Source organism: Pelobates fuscus, chromosome 2 (assembly GCF_036172605.1).
Source record: "Pelobates fuscus isolate aPelFus1 chromosome 2, aPelFus1.pri, whole genome shotgun sequence".
Taxonomy (NCBI): domain Eukaryota; kingdom Metazoa; phylum Chordata; class Amphibia; order Anura; family Pelobatidae; genus Pelobates; species Pelobates fuscus.
In genome coordinates this window covers 138,654,862-138,670,477 of record NC_086318.1, presented here as the reverse complement: position 1 = coordinate 138,670,477, position 15,616 = coordinate 138,654,862, and the positions used below count along the sequence as shown (strand labels likewise).

The window sequence follows — 15,616 nt, the reverse complement described above, 5'->3', positions numbered from 1 at the left end:
CGTTGGATTGCTTTAAGTCCAACTGGTAAGGGCCATTGCTGAATGGCCTCTAACTTTTTCGGCTCCATTTTGAAACCCGTACTAGAAATGATATATCCCAGGAAATGCACTTCTTCCTTGTGGAACAAACATTTCTCCAGTTTACAATAGAGACCATTCTCTAATAACTTTGAAAGAACCAATCTGACATGTTCATAGTGTTCGTACATGTTTTTAGAGTAAATCAGGATATCATCCAAGTATACTATTACAAACATTTGTAAAAAGTCTCGTAACACATCGTTAATGAAGTCCTGGAAGACTGCTGGGGCGTTGCATAACCCGAAAGGCATAACTCGATACTCATAATGACCATAACGAGTAATAAAAGCAGTCTTCCATTCATGCCCTTCTTTTATTCTGATTAAATTATATGCTCCCCGCAAATCTAGTTTAGAAAAGACAGTAGCTCCTTTCAACCTGTCAAATAGCTCAGTCACTAAGGGGATAGGATAAGCATTACGTATAGTAATCTTATTTAACCCTCTGTAATCAATACAGGGTCTTAAATCCCCCTCTTTCTTAGATACAAAGAAAAACCCAGCGCCCGCAGGCGATGAAGATTTAGTGATAAACCCCTTCTTTAAGTTCTCGGCAATGTACTCCTCTAATACTTTATTCTCGGCTATCGACAGGGGATAAACTGTACCTCGTGGAGGCATAGTGCCGGGTAACAATTCAATAGAACAATCGTAGGGACGATGAGGAGGTAATTTTTCTGCCTCTTTAGGTTCAAAAACATCTTTAAGATCAATATATTGGTTGGGTATTTGAGTGGTCAATGGTTCCATAGTAGGTATATTGATTAACCCCACTGGTTTAATCGGAGTAATGCATTTACTGTGACAAGATTCTCCCCATTTAATAATCTCCCTCTTTTCCCAATCAATCAACGGATTATGCTGGGCTAACCAAGGAAACCCAAGGATTACAGGAAAGATAGGAGATGTTATCTGTTGCAAGGTGATAACCTCCCTATGAAGAAGACCTGTAGATAATACCAGGGGAATGGTTTCCTGGGTAATAAGAGGTATTGATAATGGTCTACCATCTATGGCCTCAACGGCCAAGGGTGCAGATCTTTTTTGGAATGGGAGAGTATTTTTCTGCCCGAATAGGTGATCTACAAAATTCTCGGCAGCCCCAGAATCAATTAAAGCAAGGGTGGATACTTTCTTTCCCTCCCATTCTAGAGTAATAGGTAGAAGAAGCCGGAGATCTTTTTTATCATTGAAGGAGGACATACACATAACACCCAAGGCCTGTCCCCCCTGCGGACTTAGGTGCGAGAGTTTTCCGGTCGGCTAGGACAATTCACTCGTGTATGTCCCTTCCTGCCACAATATAAACATAAACCTTCCCTCCTACGGTATTGTCTCTCTGTCTCAGACAATCTTGTAGCCCCTAATTGCATGGGTTCTGGAGGGGTCTCTGACGAGGGATAGGTCAGAGCAAGACGTTCCGGTACTCTCCTAGGTCTCTCTCTGGTATTCTGCCTATACCTAAGGCGTTCATCAATATGAGCCAGATATGTTATTAATTCCTCTAGAGTGTCTGGTAAATCTCTTGTGGCCACTTCATCTAAGATTCTATCAGACACTCCATTTAGGAACACATCCACAAATGCTTGTTCGTTCCATCTGACTTCTGCAGCTAAAGTACGGAACTCCAAAGCATAATCTACTAGAGAACGGGTACCTTGTCTTAGACGTAATAAGGATTTGGCAGCGTTAGTTTTTCTGCCTGGGGTATCAAAAGTTCTCCTGAAAGCTGCAACAAAGTTAGTATAATTAAAGACTATTGGGTTGTCATTCTCCCACAAGGGATTAGCCCAGGTTAAAGCTCTATCTACTAACAGGGTGATAATATACCCAATCTTAGCCCTATCGGTAGGGTAAGCTCTAGGATGGAGTTCAAAATAGATGCTTATCTGGTTCAAGAACCCCCTGCATCCGTTAGGATCACCCCCATACCTGAGAGGTGCTGTAGCCTGATTGGAAGTGCCTGTAGGTAGCACTTCCATGGGATGCTCCTGGGGTCTCTGACTAGGAGTCTGCTCCTCCGGCTGGAGATAAGCAGTACGGTTAATTAACGTCTGTACGGCGAGGGCGATCTGGTCCATACGATATGGTCCAGTTCCTCAAATCTATTGTCCGTACCAAGTCCAAGAGGGTTAACACCTGCAGGGTCCATGGCCCTAGTGTAATGTCACGACAGTGACCCCTTCTCGCAGAGTGTAACCTAACTATAGAACGTATACCGGACCTTAGAATGGCCGGACTCACATTAGAGTAGTCAAATGGGATAGCCAGAGGTCAAGGGATAACAGAAGACGGGAATAACGATAAGCAAGCCAAAGTACAGGGAACCAGAGAGTAGAATAGTCAAATAGAGGAGCCAAAAGTCGAATACCAGGATAGAATACAAATGTCACAGAAATAGCACTAGGGGAACCAGCAAGAACCACACTAGGGCGTCTTACTGCTGTCAGGGCAGCCCTTTTATAGTGTGGTGTGTGTAGCCTTAAAACCACGCCCCCAAAAGGTCCGGGGGCGTGGCCGCGTCAGGACCTTGTCGGCTTCAAGCCGACGGCCGTGGCGCGCTTGCGCCGAACTTAGAAATTCCGCTCTGAGTGAGCGGCCGGCGTCAGAAGTGCCGTGCCGCTCAGTGAAGGAGGACGCTGTGGTGCGTGGGTACGAGGAGGACAGGTAAGGTATCGTGACAGTACCCCCCCCACAAGGACCGCCCCCAGGGCGGTTAGAACGCCTCCTTTCAAACAAACGAACCAGGCGAGGGGCGTGCACATCAGAAGTGTCCACCCACGAACAATCCTCAGGACCATAACCCTTCCAGTCTAAAAGGTATTGAAGTTTACCCCTAGAAAAACGAGAACCCAAAATAGACCTCACTTCATATTCGTTTTGTCCCTCCACAACTTCAGGAAGAGGAGGAGGGGTATTACGAGTAAACCGATTACATATTAATGGTTTGAGAAGTGAGACATGAAACGAATTCGGTATTTTCATATTAGAGGGTAAACGAAGACTGTAACAAACAGGGTTGACACGTTTGAGGACCTGAAATGGACCAATGAATCTGGGAGCAAATTTCATAGATGGGACCTTAAGTTTAATGTTACGGGTACTTAACCACACTTTATCCCCGATCACGAACGTGGGAGCAGGTTTCCGATGCCTGTTTGCATTAGCTTTGTACACACTAGCCTTTTGAGTCAAGATTTGTTTAACCCCTAACCAAGTTTCCCTCATATTCCTAACGGTGTCATCCACACTTGGCACTCCTGTAGAATGAACGGAACTTGGTAAAGTCGTAGGGTTAAACCCATAATTGATAAAAAAGGGGCTGTGTAAAGTGGATTCATGGACATGATGGTTGTGAGCAAATTCTGCCCATGATAACAAGTCCGCCCAGTTATCTTGATGAACCGAAGTGAAACAACGGATGTATTGTTCCAGGCATTGGTTCATCCTTTCCGTAACACCATTAGATTGGGGATGATAAGAAGAGGAAAGGTTAAGTTTGATTCCCAACTGTCCACAAAACGCTTTCCAGAAACGAGAAATAAATTGAGGTCCCCTATCAGAGACAATATCATGGGGTACCCCATGTAAACGGACCACCTCTCTTATAAATATAGAAGCCAGTTCAGATGATGTAGGTAATTTATAAAGAGGGACCAAATGAGACATCTTGGAGAATCTGTCAATTATCGTTAATATGACAGTGTAGTTCTTAGAAGGGGGTAGGTCTACTACAAAATCCATGGCAATACTCGACCATGGAGTCTCCGGGATAGGCAAGGGCATGAGGAGTCCTATAGGGCGACCCTTAGGAGATTTAGTAGCGGAACAAATACCACAAGCAAGGACAAACTCACAAACATCCTTCTTATAGGAAGGCCACCAGAACCGTTCCGCCAGCAATGATGTGGTTTTATGTATCCCTTGATGCCCTGCCATTTTGGAGTCATGCATGAGGGATAGTACTCTATCCCGATAGGCTAATGGCACATATAGTTTTCCTTGTGGAACAGTCAAGGTAGTGCGATCTTGGAATGTAGAGATTTCCTCTATTAATCCCGATGAGACTCTAGCATAGACAGTGGTGACAATACGATTCTTAGGAATTAAAGAGGACATAACTTCATTGGAGGATGTAAAAGGTTCATATTGACGGGATAGGGCATCAGCCTTAATATTTTTTGACCCTGGCCTATATGTAACAATATAATTGAAACGATTGAGATATAAAGACCAACGTACTTGTCTGTCAGACATTTTCTTGGCTTCACTGAAGTAAGAGAGGTTTTTATGATCTGTAAAAATGGTAACAGGGATGGGTGACCCTTCAAGCAAGTATCGCCATTCTTTAAGGGCAGAAATAATTGCCAACAACTCTCTCTCCCCTATATCGTATCTTTTCTCAGTTTCTGTTAATTTCTTAGAGAAAAACCCACATGGATGCAATGGTTGATCATCCGAAGGTCTTTGAGATAGTATTGCTCCTATCCCTGACTCGGATGCATCTACCTCCAGTATAAAAGGACGAGAAGGATCAGGATGTCGTAACACTGGTGCTGAGGAAAAGGCTTCTTTTAATGAATCAAAAGCTCTCTTAGCTTCTATGCACCATTCCCTGTGATTCCTTCCCTTCTTAGTCATAGCAGTAATAGGGGCTGTTATTGAAGAAAATCCTTTAATGAATTTCCTATAGTAATTGGCAAACCCCAAGAAGCGTTGGATTGCTTTAAGTCCAACTGGTAAGGGCCATTGCTGAATGGCCTCTAACTTTTTCGGCTCCATTTTGAAACCCGTACTAGAAATGATATATCCCAGGAAATGCACTTCTTCCTTGTGGAACAAACATTTCTCCAGTTTACAATAGAGACCATTCTCTAATAACTTTGAAAGAACCAATCTGACATGTTCATAGTGTTCGTTCATGTTTTTAGAGTAAATCAGGATATCATCCAAGTATACTATTACAAACATTTGTAAAAAGTCTCGTAACACATCGTTAATGAAGTCCTGGAAGACTGCTGGGGCGTTGCATAACCCGAAAGGCATAACTCGATACTCATAATGACCATAACGAGTATTAAAAGCAGTCTTCCATTCATGCCCTTCTTTTATTCTGATTAAATTATATGCTCCCCGCAAATCTAGTTTAGAAAAGACAGTAGCTCCTTTCAACCTGTCAAATAGCTCAGTCACTAAGGGGATAGGATAAGCATTACGTATAGTAATCTTATTTAACCCTCTGTAATCAATACAGGGTCTTAAATCCCCCTCTTTCTTAGATACAAAGAAAAACCCAGCGCCCGCAGGCGATGAAGATTTAGTGATAAACCCCTTCTTTAAGTTCTCGGCAATGTACTCCTCTAATACTTTATTCTCGGCTATCGACAGGGGATAAACTGTACCTCGTGGAGGCATAGTGCCGGGTAACAATTCAATAGAACAATCGTAGGGACGATGAGGAGGTAATTTTTCTGCCTCTTTAGGTTCAAAAACATCTTTAAGATCAATATATTGGTTGGGTATTTGAGTGGTCAATGGTTCCATAGTAGGTATATTGATTAACCCCACTGGTTTAATCGGAGTAATGCATTTACTGTGACAAGATTCTCCCCATTTAATAATCTCCCTCTTTTCCCAATCAATCAACGGATTATGCTGGGCTAACCAAGGAAACCCAAGGATTACAGGAAAGATAGGAGATGTTATCTGTTGCAAGGTGATAACCTCCCTATGAAGAAGACCTGTAGATAATACCAGGGGAATGGTTTCCTGGGTAATAAGAGGTATTGATAATGGTCTACCATCTATGGCCTCAACGGCCAAGGGTGCAGATCTTTTTTGGAATGGGAGAGTATTTTTCTGCCCGAATAGGTGATCTACAAAATTCTCGGCAGCCCCAGAATCAATTAAAGCAAGGGTGGATACTTTCTTTCCCTCCCATTCTAGAGTAATAGGTAGAAGAAGCCGGAGATCTTTTTTATCATTGAAGGAGGACATACACATAACACCCAAGGCCTGTCCCCCCTGCGGACTTAGGTGCGAGAGTTTTCCGGTCGGCTAGGACAATTCACTCGTGTATGTCCCTTCCTGCCACAATATAAACATAAACCTTCCCTCCTACGGTATTGTCTCTCTGTCTCAGACAATCTTGTAGCCCCTAATTGCATGGGTTCTGGAGGGGTCTCTGACGAGGGATAGGTCAGAGCAAGACGTTCCGGTACTCTCCTAGGTCTCTCTCTGGTATTCTGCCTATACCTAAGGCGTTCATCAATATGAGCCAGATATGTTATTAATTCCTCTAGAGTGTCTGGTAAATCTCTTGTGGCCACTTCATCTAAGATTCTATCAGACACTCCATTTAGGAACACATCCACAAATGCTTGTTCGTTCCATCTGACTTCTGCAGCTAAAGTACGGAACTCCAAAGCATAATCTACTAGAGAACGGGTACCTTGTCTTAGACGTAATAAGGATTTGGCAGCGTTAGTTTTTCTGCCTGGGGTATCAAAAGTTCTCCTGAAAGCTGCAACAAAGTTAGTATAATTAAAGACTATTGGGTTGTCATTCTCCCACAAGGGATTAGCCCAGGTTAAAGCTCTATCTACTAACAGGGTGATAATATACCCAATCTTAGCCCTATCGGTAGGGTAAGCTCTAGGATGGAGTTCAAAATAGATGCTTATCTGGTTCAAGAACCCCCTGCATCCGTTAGGATCACCCCCATACCTGAGAGGTGCTGTAGCCTGATTGGAAGTGCCTGTAGGTAGCACTTCCATGGGATGCTCCTGGGGTCTCTGACTCGGAGTCTGCTCCTCCGGCTGGAGATAAGCAGTACGGTTAATTAACGTCTGTACGGCGAGGGCGATCTGGTCCATACGATGGTCCAGTTCCTCAAACCTATTGTCCGTACCAAGTCCAAGAGGGTTAACACCTGCAGGGTCCATGGCCCTAGTGTAATGTCACGACAGTGACCACTTCTCGCAGAGTGTAACCTAACTATAGAACGTATACCGGACCTTAGAATGGCCGGACTCACGTTAGAGTAGTCAAATGGGATAGCCAGAGGTCAAGGGATAACAGAAGACGGGAATAACGATAAGCAAGCCAAAGTACAGGGAACCAGAGAGTAGAATAGTCAAATAGAGGAGCCAAAAGTCGAATACCAGGATAGAATACAAATGTCACAGAAATAGCACTAGGGGAACCAGCAAGAACCACACTAGGGCGTCTTACTGCTGTCAGGGCAGCCCTTTTATAGTGTGGTGTGTGTAGCCTTAAAACCACGCCCCCAAAAGGTCCAGGGCGTGGCCGCGTCAGGACCTTGTCGGCTTCAAGCCGACGGCCGTGGCGCGCATGCGCCGAACTTAGAAATTCCGCTCTGAGTGAGCGGCCGGCGTCAGAAGTGCCGTGCCGCTCAGTGAAGGAGGACGCTGTGGTGCGTGGGTACGAGGAGGACAGGTAAGGTATCGTGACAGTATCTAGAAAATGTTTTGTCCCCTTTTTTACTGACTGTGCTATTTTCTCTTCTGTGTGTGATTTGGAAGCTCTTATAACTTGCTTAGCCTCTTTCTGCCTAATCTTATAGATCATTCTGTCTTCCTCACTCTAGGTTTTTTTATAATTACAAAATGCAAACTTTTTGTTTTTTACTATTTTGGCCACATCTGCGGAGTACCACAGTGGTTTATTGAATTTTTTGCTTTTATTGACAAGCCTAATGCAATTTTCTGTTGCCTTCAGCAGTGCAACTTTTAAATAATCCCATTTCTCTTGGACTCCATTTAAATTGCTCCAGTCTGATAATGGCTCCTTTACACATATTCTAATTTTAGAAAAGTCTGTTTTTTTAAAGTCTAAAACTTTTGTTTTTGTGTGGTGTGACTCAGTTACTGTTCTTATATTAAACCACACTGACTGATGATCACTGGATCCTAAACTTTTACCTACAGTAATATCTGATACCAAATCTCCATTTGTTAACACTAAATCTAGTATAGCCTCTTTACGAGTTGGCTCCTCAACGACTTTTTTTTAGAGACAATGCCAGTTGGGAGTTTAGAATATGTGTGCTCCTGGCACAAGCAGCTATTTTTGTTTTCCTTTCAATTGGAATTGTATTCATTTTTTTTATTCAATAAAAGGGGTACAGAAAGAAAAAAGGGAAAGAGAGGGGGTTGATTTACCATACATTCACTTTTTTTTTTTTACATATTATGTAAATCACCTCTATATAGTGTTCAAATTAGAATAATGTCTTTTTGATATTTATCTTAAGGTTTAACTTATCTTATATTTAGTATATTTATTTTATTGAGCTACTATCTAGTTCTAATATTGAATATATTTAAATCATAAATCCATTTGGGTCCCTAGTAGGGAAAAGGGGAAATAAATAAATAGATAAAAAGAGGGGAGAAACAAGGAAAAGGGGAGTATTGAAGTAGGGGTAAAGAAAAATAAAATCTCTGTGCCGATATACATTTGTTTTGTTAATTATTGGTTAGTTGGATTTTGATTCTGATCCAATATCTTTTCACTTTTCACATTTAATAATTAATAAGGAGGTTATTGAAAATAAGTCTGCCACTTTATGGCTTAATTTTCCTATTTTTGTCTGATTCCACATGATAAGTTCATAGTCCACTGTAGTGGTCATTAATTTTTTTATTTCTTGTAAAGATGGCAAGTTTGAAGATTTCCAATTTCTGGCTATTAGTGTTGCTGTTGTTAAGAGAAGAAATATGATTTTCCGTGAGACTTTATCTATATTTCCTGGAAGGACTTTAAGGAGTATCATCTTCGATGTGTGTTCAATCTTATAAGATGTAACTTCCTGAGCTACTAATTCTATATCTTTCCAGAGAGTATTTACCTTCTCACATGACCACCACATGTGCAGCATGGTACCTTTATGTAAATGGCACCTCCAGCATATCTCTTCTGTTTCCGAGTAAATTGATCTAAGATGGGTTGGTACCATATACCATCTGTATAGTATCTTTCGGGATGTTTCAAAATGTGCAGCGCATGAAGAGAGTCCTTCATGTGCTATAAAAATGTTCACGAAAACATACCCTTATGACAATGGTCGCTCACCCCACTCTGTTTGAGCTGAGGGGGAGGATGTGTGACAGAGTGCAAGGCATTGTTATAGATGGAGAGTATATTTCTCCAATAGTATTGGAATATCAATAGCTCCAGGAAGAAGGTCTGTCTGTTTTAGTCAGAGCAATTTTGCAATTTAATATGGATTCCGGGGGTGGAGCATTTGGAGTGAAGGGAGGGCCATTGTTCCATTCCACAGTTTATATACAGCACAGCAGGTGAGCAATCCAATCCAGGAGTTCTGGATCACACAGATAGCTGCTCACCTGTTGGCAATGATTAGCACAGGACTGCTATAAAATTTCCCTGTCAGGTATTCACAGGGAGACGGACAAGCAGTGTGCGAGACTGCATTTCTCCCTACAAGAGTCTTTGTGTTCTGAAGGAGAAAGGAAACATATATTTAAAAAAAAAAAAGATCTGTGCAAAAATGTGTATTTTATATGGTTGGAAGCGGGTAAGCCTCCCAAAAGCAGTTAGAGGAGTTAGTGCTCAGAAGAGCAAGGCTTTTCTTTTTGTTTTACAAAATACAACAGGAAATCAGCGCTAATTAACAGACAATATGTAAATGGGAAGCAACCCAAACGAAGGATACCCCTCAAATCCTTCAACAAATAGATAAAACAATACAAAAAGATGGGGTAGGGCTGCACCCACAGCCCCCAATCTTTTTGTATTGTTTTATCTTTTCTTTTTCTTTGTTTTATTTTTGTTTAAATTGCCAGACACATAATTAATTCAATCCATAATAACAACCCATTCCACGCCCCCAATTTACCTATCCAGGTGCTGTGACCAGATGGAGGATAACTCCAAACCTAACCAAAATCAGGGAGGGTGGGAGGGGCGGCAACAACAAGGTCTGTGAGAAAGCATTAGAATGGGACAATTATAAGATGGCTGCCCTATATGTATCTGACTGCCCATCCCAGATTGCTATCCAATCCAAACACACTAACTATGAATGCCCGCCTTCTAGCTCTGACACGGCCCTATTCCACTAAGCTGTGCTGCTCCATGGGCTATATTTCCTCTCAATAACATGGTCTGGGTGCAGTGGTCTTGTCAGTTTAAACCTTTTTTAGAAACTGTAATATTTACACTGCAGGGTTAAATAAATATTTAGTGGCTGTCCTCCTGACAGGCACTAGAGGTGCTTCTGCTGCACCCACTGCATAAAACTCAGTCACATGACATGGAAGCTCATAGAAAAGCATTGTATACAATGCTTTCCTATGGGGAAGCATGGATGCAAGCTTGGATGCACATGTGCATCATGTCCCCAATGGCAATGGAAGGTGGGGACATGAGCAGCGCCAGGGACGACCTTACTGCCCCCCATCCATGTATAGTGTGTGTATAAGAATGTAGTTTTTTGCAGAGGGGTTTTATTGAATTCGGTCGTCCATCTCGCACAGCCCTAAATCCGGCCTTGAACAGCGCTGAGGGAGTGGAACATGGCACTGGAAAAAAGCAAGTAAAAAGCTTTTTTTATATTTTGTGGAACAATTTAAATGTGTGAGCTACTAAAATGCCCCAAAATGCATCATTGAAGATCAGTCTATTTGTCATTAAAAAATAACCTGCAGTGGGATAGTTATTAACTCAGCCTTGCATTTTCTCCAAAACTTGGCAAGGGTGTGTGAAGATGGTCATTCTGTTTTCAGGAAATATTACATGACTCCAAACTGTCCTGACTTTATTCCCTGGTGTTCCACTCTGGGATGCCAGGGAACTGTCCCCATAAAGCATTAGCTGTGCTTGCACTACCCTTTACTCTGGATGTCCTGCCTTAGGAGGCTGGCCTGTGAGATTGACAGGAAGTGTTGCATGCGAATAGAGATGAACAAGTTTCTGTCTATAAAGGCCCATGCACGGGAAGGAAACCCTCCCCCCCAGGTTTTTGTTATGTTGCAGAGGTATCAGGAGACTCGGTTAAGGGGAGATAGGATTCAGGCCTCTAAGTGCCTTCCAGTTCCATAGAGTGTGGCAAACCGGAGATCAGTCAGCTGTACGATCCAATGTCAATTTAAAAAAAAAAATATCTAGCTTTGCAATGACAATAGACTAATAAAGTATAACTGTTATCCCTTATATAGGATGCACATTGCATCAAACAGAATGAGGACTAAAGAGAGTTTTTTTTCTTTTTTTTTTTCTTATGTTATTTCCCTATTATAAAATACTAAATGTTGAAATAAAAAGTAATTCACACTCATTTACTACTTCACAAAATACACAAGATTTGTCCTTTAACATAATTTATTTATGTTTGCGGCAGAACATTCATCTTTAGAACTGCAATGCGTCCGAACCAGGATATATATGGGTATGACCCCTGCTTGAGGTCTTCAAAGGTGTTGCGTACTAGAGGCAGGAAGTTTGCATGGTAGAGATCGAGTGGGTCAGCCGTCACCCAGGTACCTAGAAACTTCATTTTTTTCTGTGCACCAGCGGAATGGGAATTTGGGTTCCAGATTATCATATTCTTCTGTCAGGGTGGTGATATCGAGGACCTCACATTTCAAAAGGTTCATCTTAAGGAATTATCAGATATGTCATGAATGATGAGTTACAATCAATTTAAAAAAAATTATCTTGCTTTGTAATGACAATAGACTAATAAAGTATAAATGTTATGCCTTGTATAGGATGCACATTGCGTTACACAGAATGAGGACCAAAAGAGAGGTTGTTTAATTTTTTTTCTTATGTGTTTTCCATATTATAAAATACCAAACTTTGAAATAAAAATTAATTTACTCTCATTTACTACCTCACAAAATACACAACAAAACACAAGATTTATCCTTTAAAATTATTTATTTATATCAATACATACATATTTTAAAACAATCATTATCTAAAAACAGTTGAAATGTAGTCAAATCAGTCTCTTTCGTTTACAGGGTGGTGAATCTGTAAATAGATCGCAGCACTGTGCCAAGGTGCGCTTTCGCAACCTGCTGCTAGATGCTGGGATGGTAGAGTGAGTACTCATGCTTGCCATTCTGCCATTTAATAAACCGTGGAGAGATGCTGCTACGGATGATTCATCAGCCATATGTGGTGGATCATGTGAGCTCCTTGGAGATGGTACTTTTTCAAGTAGAACTCTTATTAAATCTTCTTTCATAATAGTAGGTTGACATTGATTTACCCAGGCTAACAGTTCTTTATTGAGCCTTTGATGTCCTATTTCAGATCCTAAGCCAAAGCATTGTTGATGAGCATCCATACTTTCTTTGTAAAGACTGGTGAGAGAATTAGCAGCATCCTGGAATGGGATCCACAGACACAGCCCTTGTTGTCTACAAAGTCCCTGCTCATAAAGTTTCCCCACTGCTGTGGCTAACCTCTTTAGGTGGGGCCAGAGTTTTTGCTTACTCTGCTCGGCCTTCCATTCTGGTTTCTGCTCTTTCTGTTGTGCCTTCCTCAAACAACGCTCCTCCCATTTAGTGAAATACGGCCTGGGTCTTTGCTTCCATATCTCACTTTTCCTATTCTTCCTTCTATTGTTCATTATTTATAAGCAGACTGTCAATAAGTGTGAGGGATTTTTTCTTTCAGCTTCTTTAACATAAATATGCTTACTATTGAAGCTGTCACTAAATACAATGTGTGCTTTTGAGGCAATAATGGCAGTTGACCTAAACATTCTATATGTCATGGAAACGGATTTAGAATTCTGTCAAACCAAATGAAAAGTTTCTGTAATAGAAACACGTACCCCAGAGTGTCTCCACATCTCATAAACTGAATAAAAAAGCGTTTTACCTTAAGCTTTGACTTTGATCTACTTAGAACACCTAATTATTGATTATGTCTTCCATCCAGTTTTATTTTTGTTAATTTTGTTTTTAAACAATTTTCTTTCATGGTGAGCCAAGGATCAGGGTCAGCTGGGTGAAAAAACTTTTGAGTGCCAGTCTTGGATATGGTTAAATTATCCCCTCCCATTTACACACCCCATTTATATTTTTGCTTGTTTGTGTACCATACGTCCCACTATGTTAAGCCAGGTGATGTATTTATTCAAATATTTGCTACCCTAGGGCAGGGCCATGGGCGTAGGAACCCCAAAAAATCTGGGGGGGATAGCATTTTTACTCACCAGGTATATTCTTATTCCGTAAACTAGGAGTTGTTTATCCCATTGTACAGCGCTACGGAATTTGCAGTCGCTATATAAATGATTAAATAATAACATTAAAGGGTCACTACAGGGAAGGGGTTTTACTTACCCGGATACAGCGCTGGGATCCTCCTGATTAGAACCACCCTTTCCCCTCCCATGAATATTAGAACCACCCCTACCTCTTCCATGCATATTAGTACCCCCCTAACCCCTTCCATGCATATTCGTACCCCCTAACCCCTTCCATGCATATTAGAACCCACCCTACCCCTTCCATTTATATTAGTACTCCCCTAACCCCTTCCAATAATTTTTCTACCTCCCCCCTCCTCCCATCCATATTAGTAGCCCCCATAAACCCTTCCAATTAATTTTCTACCTCCCCCTCTCCCCCTATCCTTATTAGTAGCCCCCCTAACCCTTTCCAATATTTTTCTGCCATGTTAACTAACGCCAGTGCTGGAGTGCCGCCGTTTTTACATTAAAAGGCCTGCAGGGACAGGCTATAGACACCAGAACCACTACATTAAGCTGCAGTGGTTCTGGGGACTATAGTGTTTCTTTAATGTGAGGTAAATTAGAGATTAGTGCCACGAATAATATGCTAGATTGCCTACTTACAACCAGATGAGGATGATGATGGGCTCTAGCTGCAGTCTGGCTCCACTGGTCTGGTGTAGAACAGGCTCTCTGGAGGCTGTTTGTAACTGTGGTCACAAAAATCAATGTTTTGGGAGAACGGGAAGCAGCTCCATTTTTTGGGGGCCCTTTACACAGCTCAAGGTCTGGGTCCCAGGGTCCACCTTCATGTTCCACCAATGAGTTTGTTCACAGGGGGTGGAGTGTGTAGGGGATGTCCTGATATGTGTGTAAGGAATGCATTGTGTGAATCTGTGTTTGTATGTGTAAGGGCTCCATGGTGTGTTTCTGTGTATGTACGGGATGCAGTGTGTGCGTCTGTAAGGGGTGCATTGAGTGTGTGCACGGGGTGCATTGAATGTGTGTAAGGAATGCATTGTGTGCTTCTGTGTGTGTAAGGGTTGCATGATTGTGTGATTGTGTGTGTGTACGGGGTGCATTGTGTGTGTGTAAGGATGCATTGTGTGTTTCTGTGTGTGTAAGGGTAGCATGATTGTGTGAGTGTGTGTGTGTTTGTGTGATGGATGTCAATCTCTCTCCCTCCCTTGTCACTCTCTTTCTCCCCCTCCCTCCCTCCCTTGTCACTCTTTTTCTCCCCCTCCCTCCCTCCCTTGTCACTTTATTTCTCCCCCTCACTCCCTCCCTTGTCACTTTCTTTCTCCCCCTCCCTCCCTTGTCACTCTTTTTCCCCCTCCCTCCCTCCCTTGTCACTCTTTAAGAACCATTCGGCCCATCTAGTCTTCCCAATTTTGTAAATACTTTCATTAGTCCCTAGCCTTATCTTATAGTTAGGATAGCCTTATGCCTATCCCACGCATGCTTAAACTCCTTTACTGTGTTAACCTCTACCGCTTCAGCTGGAAGGCTATTCCATGCATCCACTACCCTCTCAGTAAAGTAATACTTCCTGGTATTATTTTTAAACCTTTGCCCCTCTAATTTAAGACTATGTCCTCTTGTTGTGGTAGTTTTTCTTCTTTTAAATATGGTCTCCTCCTTTACTGTGTTGATTCCCTTTATGTATTTAAATGTTTCTATCATATCCCCCCTGTCTCGTCTTTCCTCCAAGCTATACATGTTAAGGTCCTTTTCCTTTCCTGGTAAGTTTTATCCTGCAATCCATGAACCAGTTTAGTTGCCCTTCTCTGAACTCTCTCTAAAGTATCAATATCCTTCTGAAGATATGGTCTCCAGTACTGCGTACAATACTCCAAGTGAGGTCTCACCAGTGTTCTGTACAATGGCATGAGCACTTCCCTCTTTCTACTGCTAATACCTCTCCCTATACAACCAGGCATTCTGCTAGCATTTCCTGCTGCTCTATTACATTGTCTGCCTACGTTTCAGTCATCAGAAATAATCATCCCTAAATCCCTTTCCTCAGATGTTGAGGTTAGGACTCTATCAAATATTCTGTACTCTGCCCTTGGGTTTTTACGACCAAGATGCATTATCTTGCACTTATCCACACTAAATGTCAGTTGCCACAATTCTGACCATTTTTCTAGTTTACCTAAATCATTTGCCATTTGGCTTATCCCTCCTGGGACATCAACCCTGTTACATATCTTAGTATCATCAGCAAAAAGACATGCCTTACCATCAAGACCTTCTGCAATATCACTAATAAAAATATTAAAGAGAATGGGTCCAA

General features: G+C 41.9%; 1 protein-coding gene across 1 annotated transcript; it reads right to left on the bottom strand.

Annotated features, from left to right (window-relative positions):
• Positions 1–12,069: 12,069 nt before the first annotated feature.
• LOC134586205 (HUWE1-associated protein modifying stress responses-like) lies at positions 12,070–12,708 on the bottom strand. Its single transcript, XM_063441701.1, has one exon. The coding sequence runs from the start codon at positions 12,706–12,708 to the stop codon at positions 12,070–12,072; it is 639 nt and encodes a 212-aa protein (XP_063297771.1).
• Positions 12,709–15,616: the final 2,908 nt, after the last annotated feature.

Excerpts from the sequence above, each read along its gene's own strand:
- LOC134586205 (XM_063441701.1), bottom strand. The coding sequence starts at position 12,708 with ATGAACAATAGAAGGAAGAATAGGAAAAGTGAGATATGGAAGCAAAGA.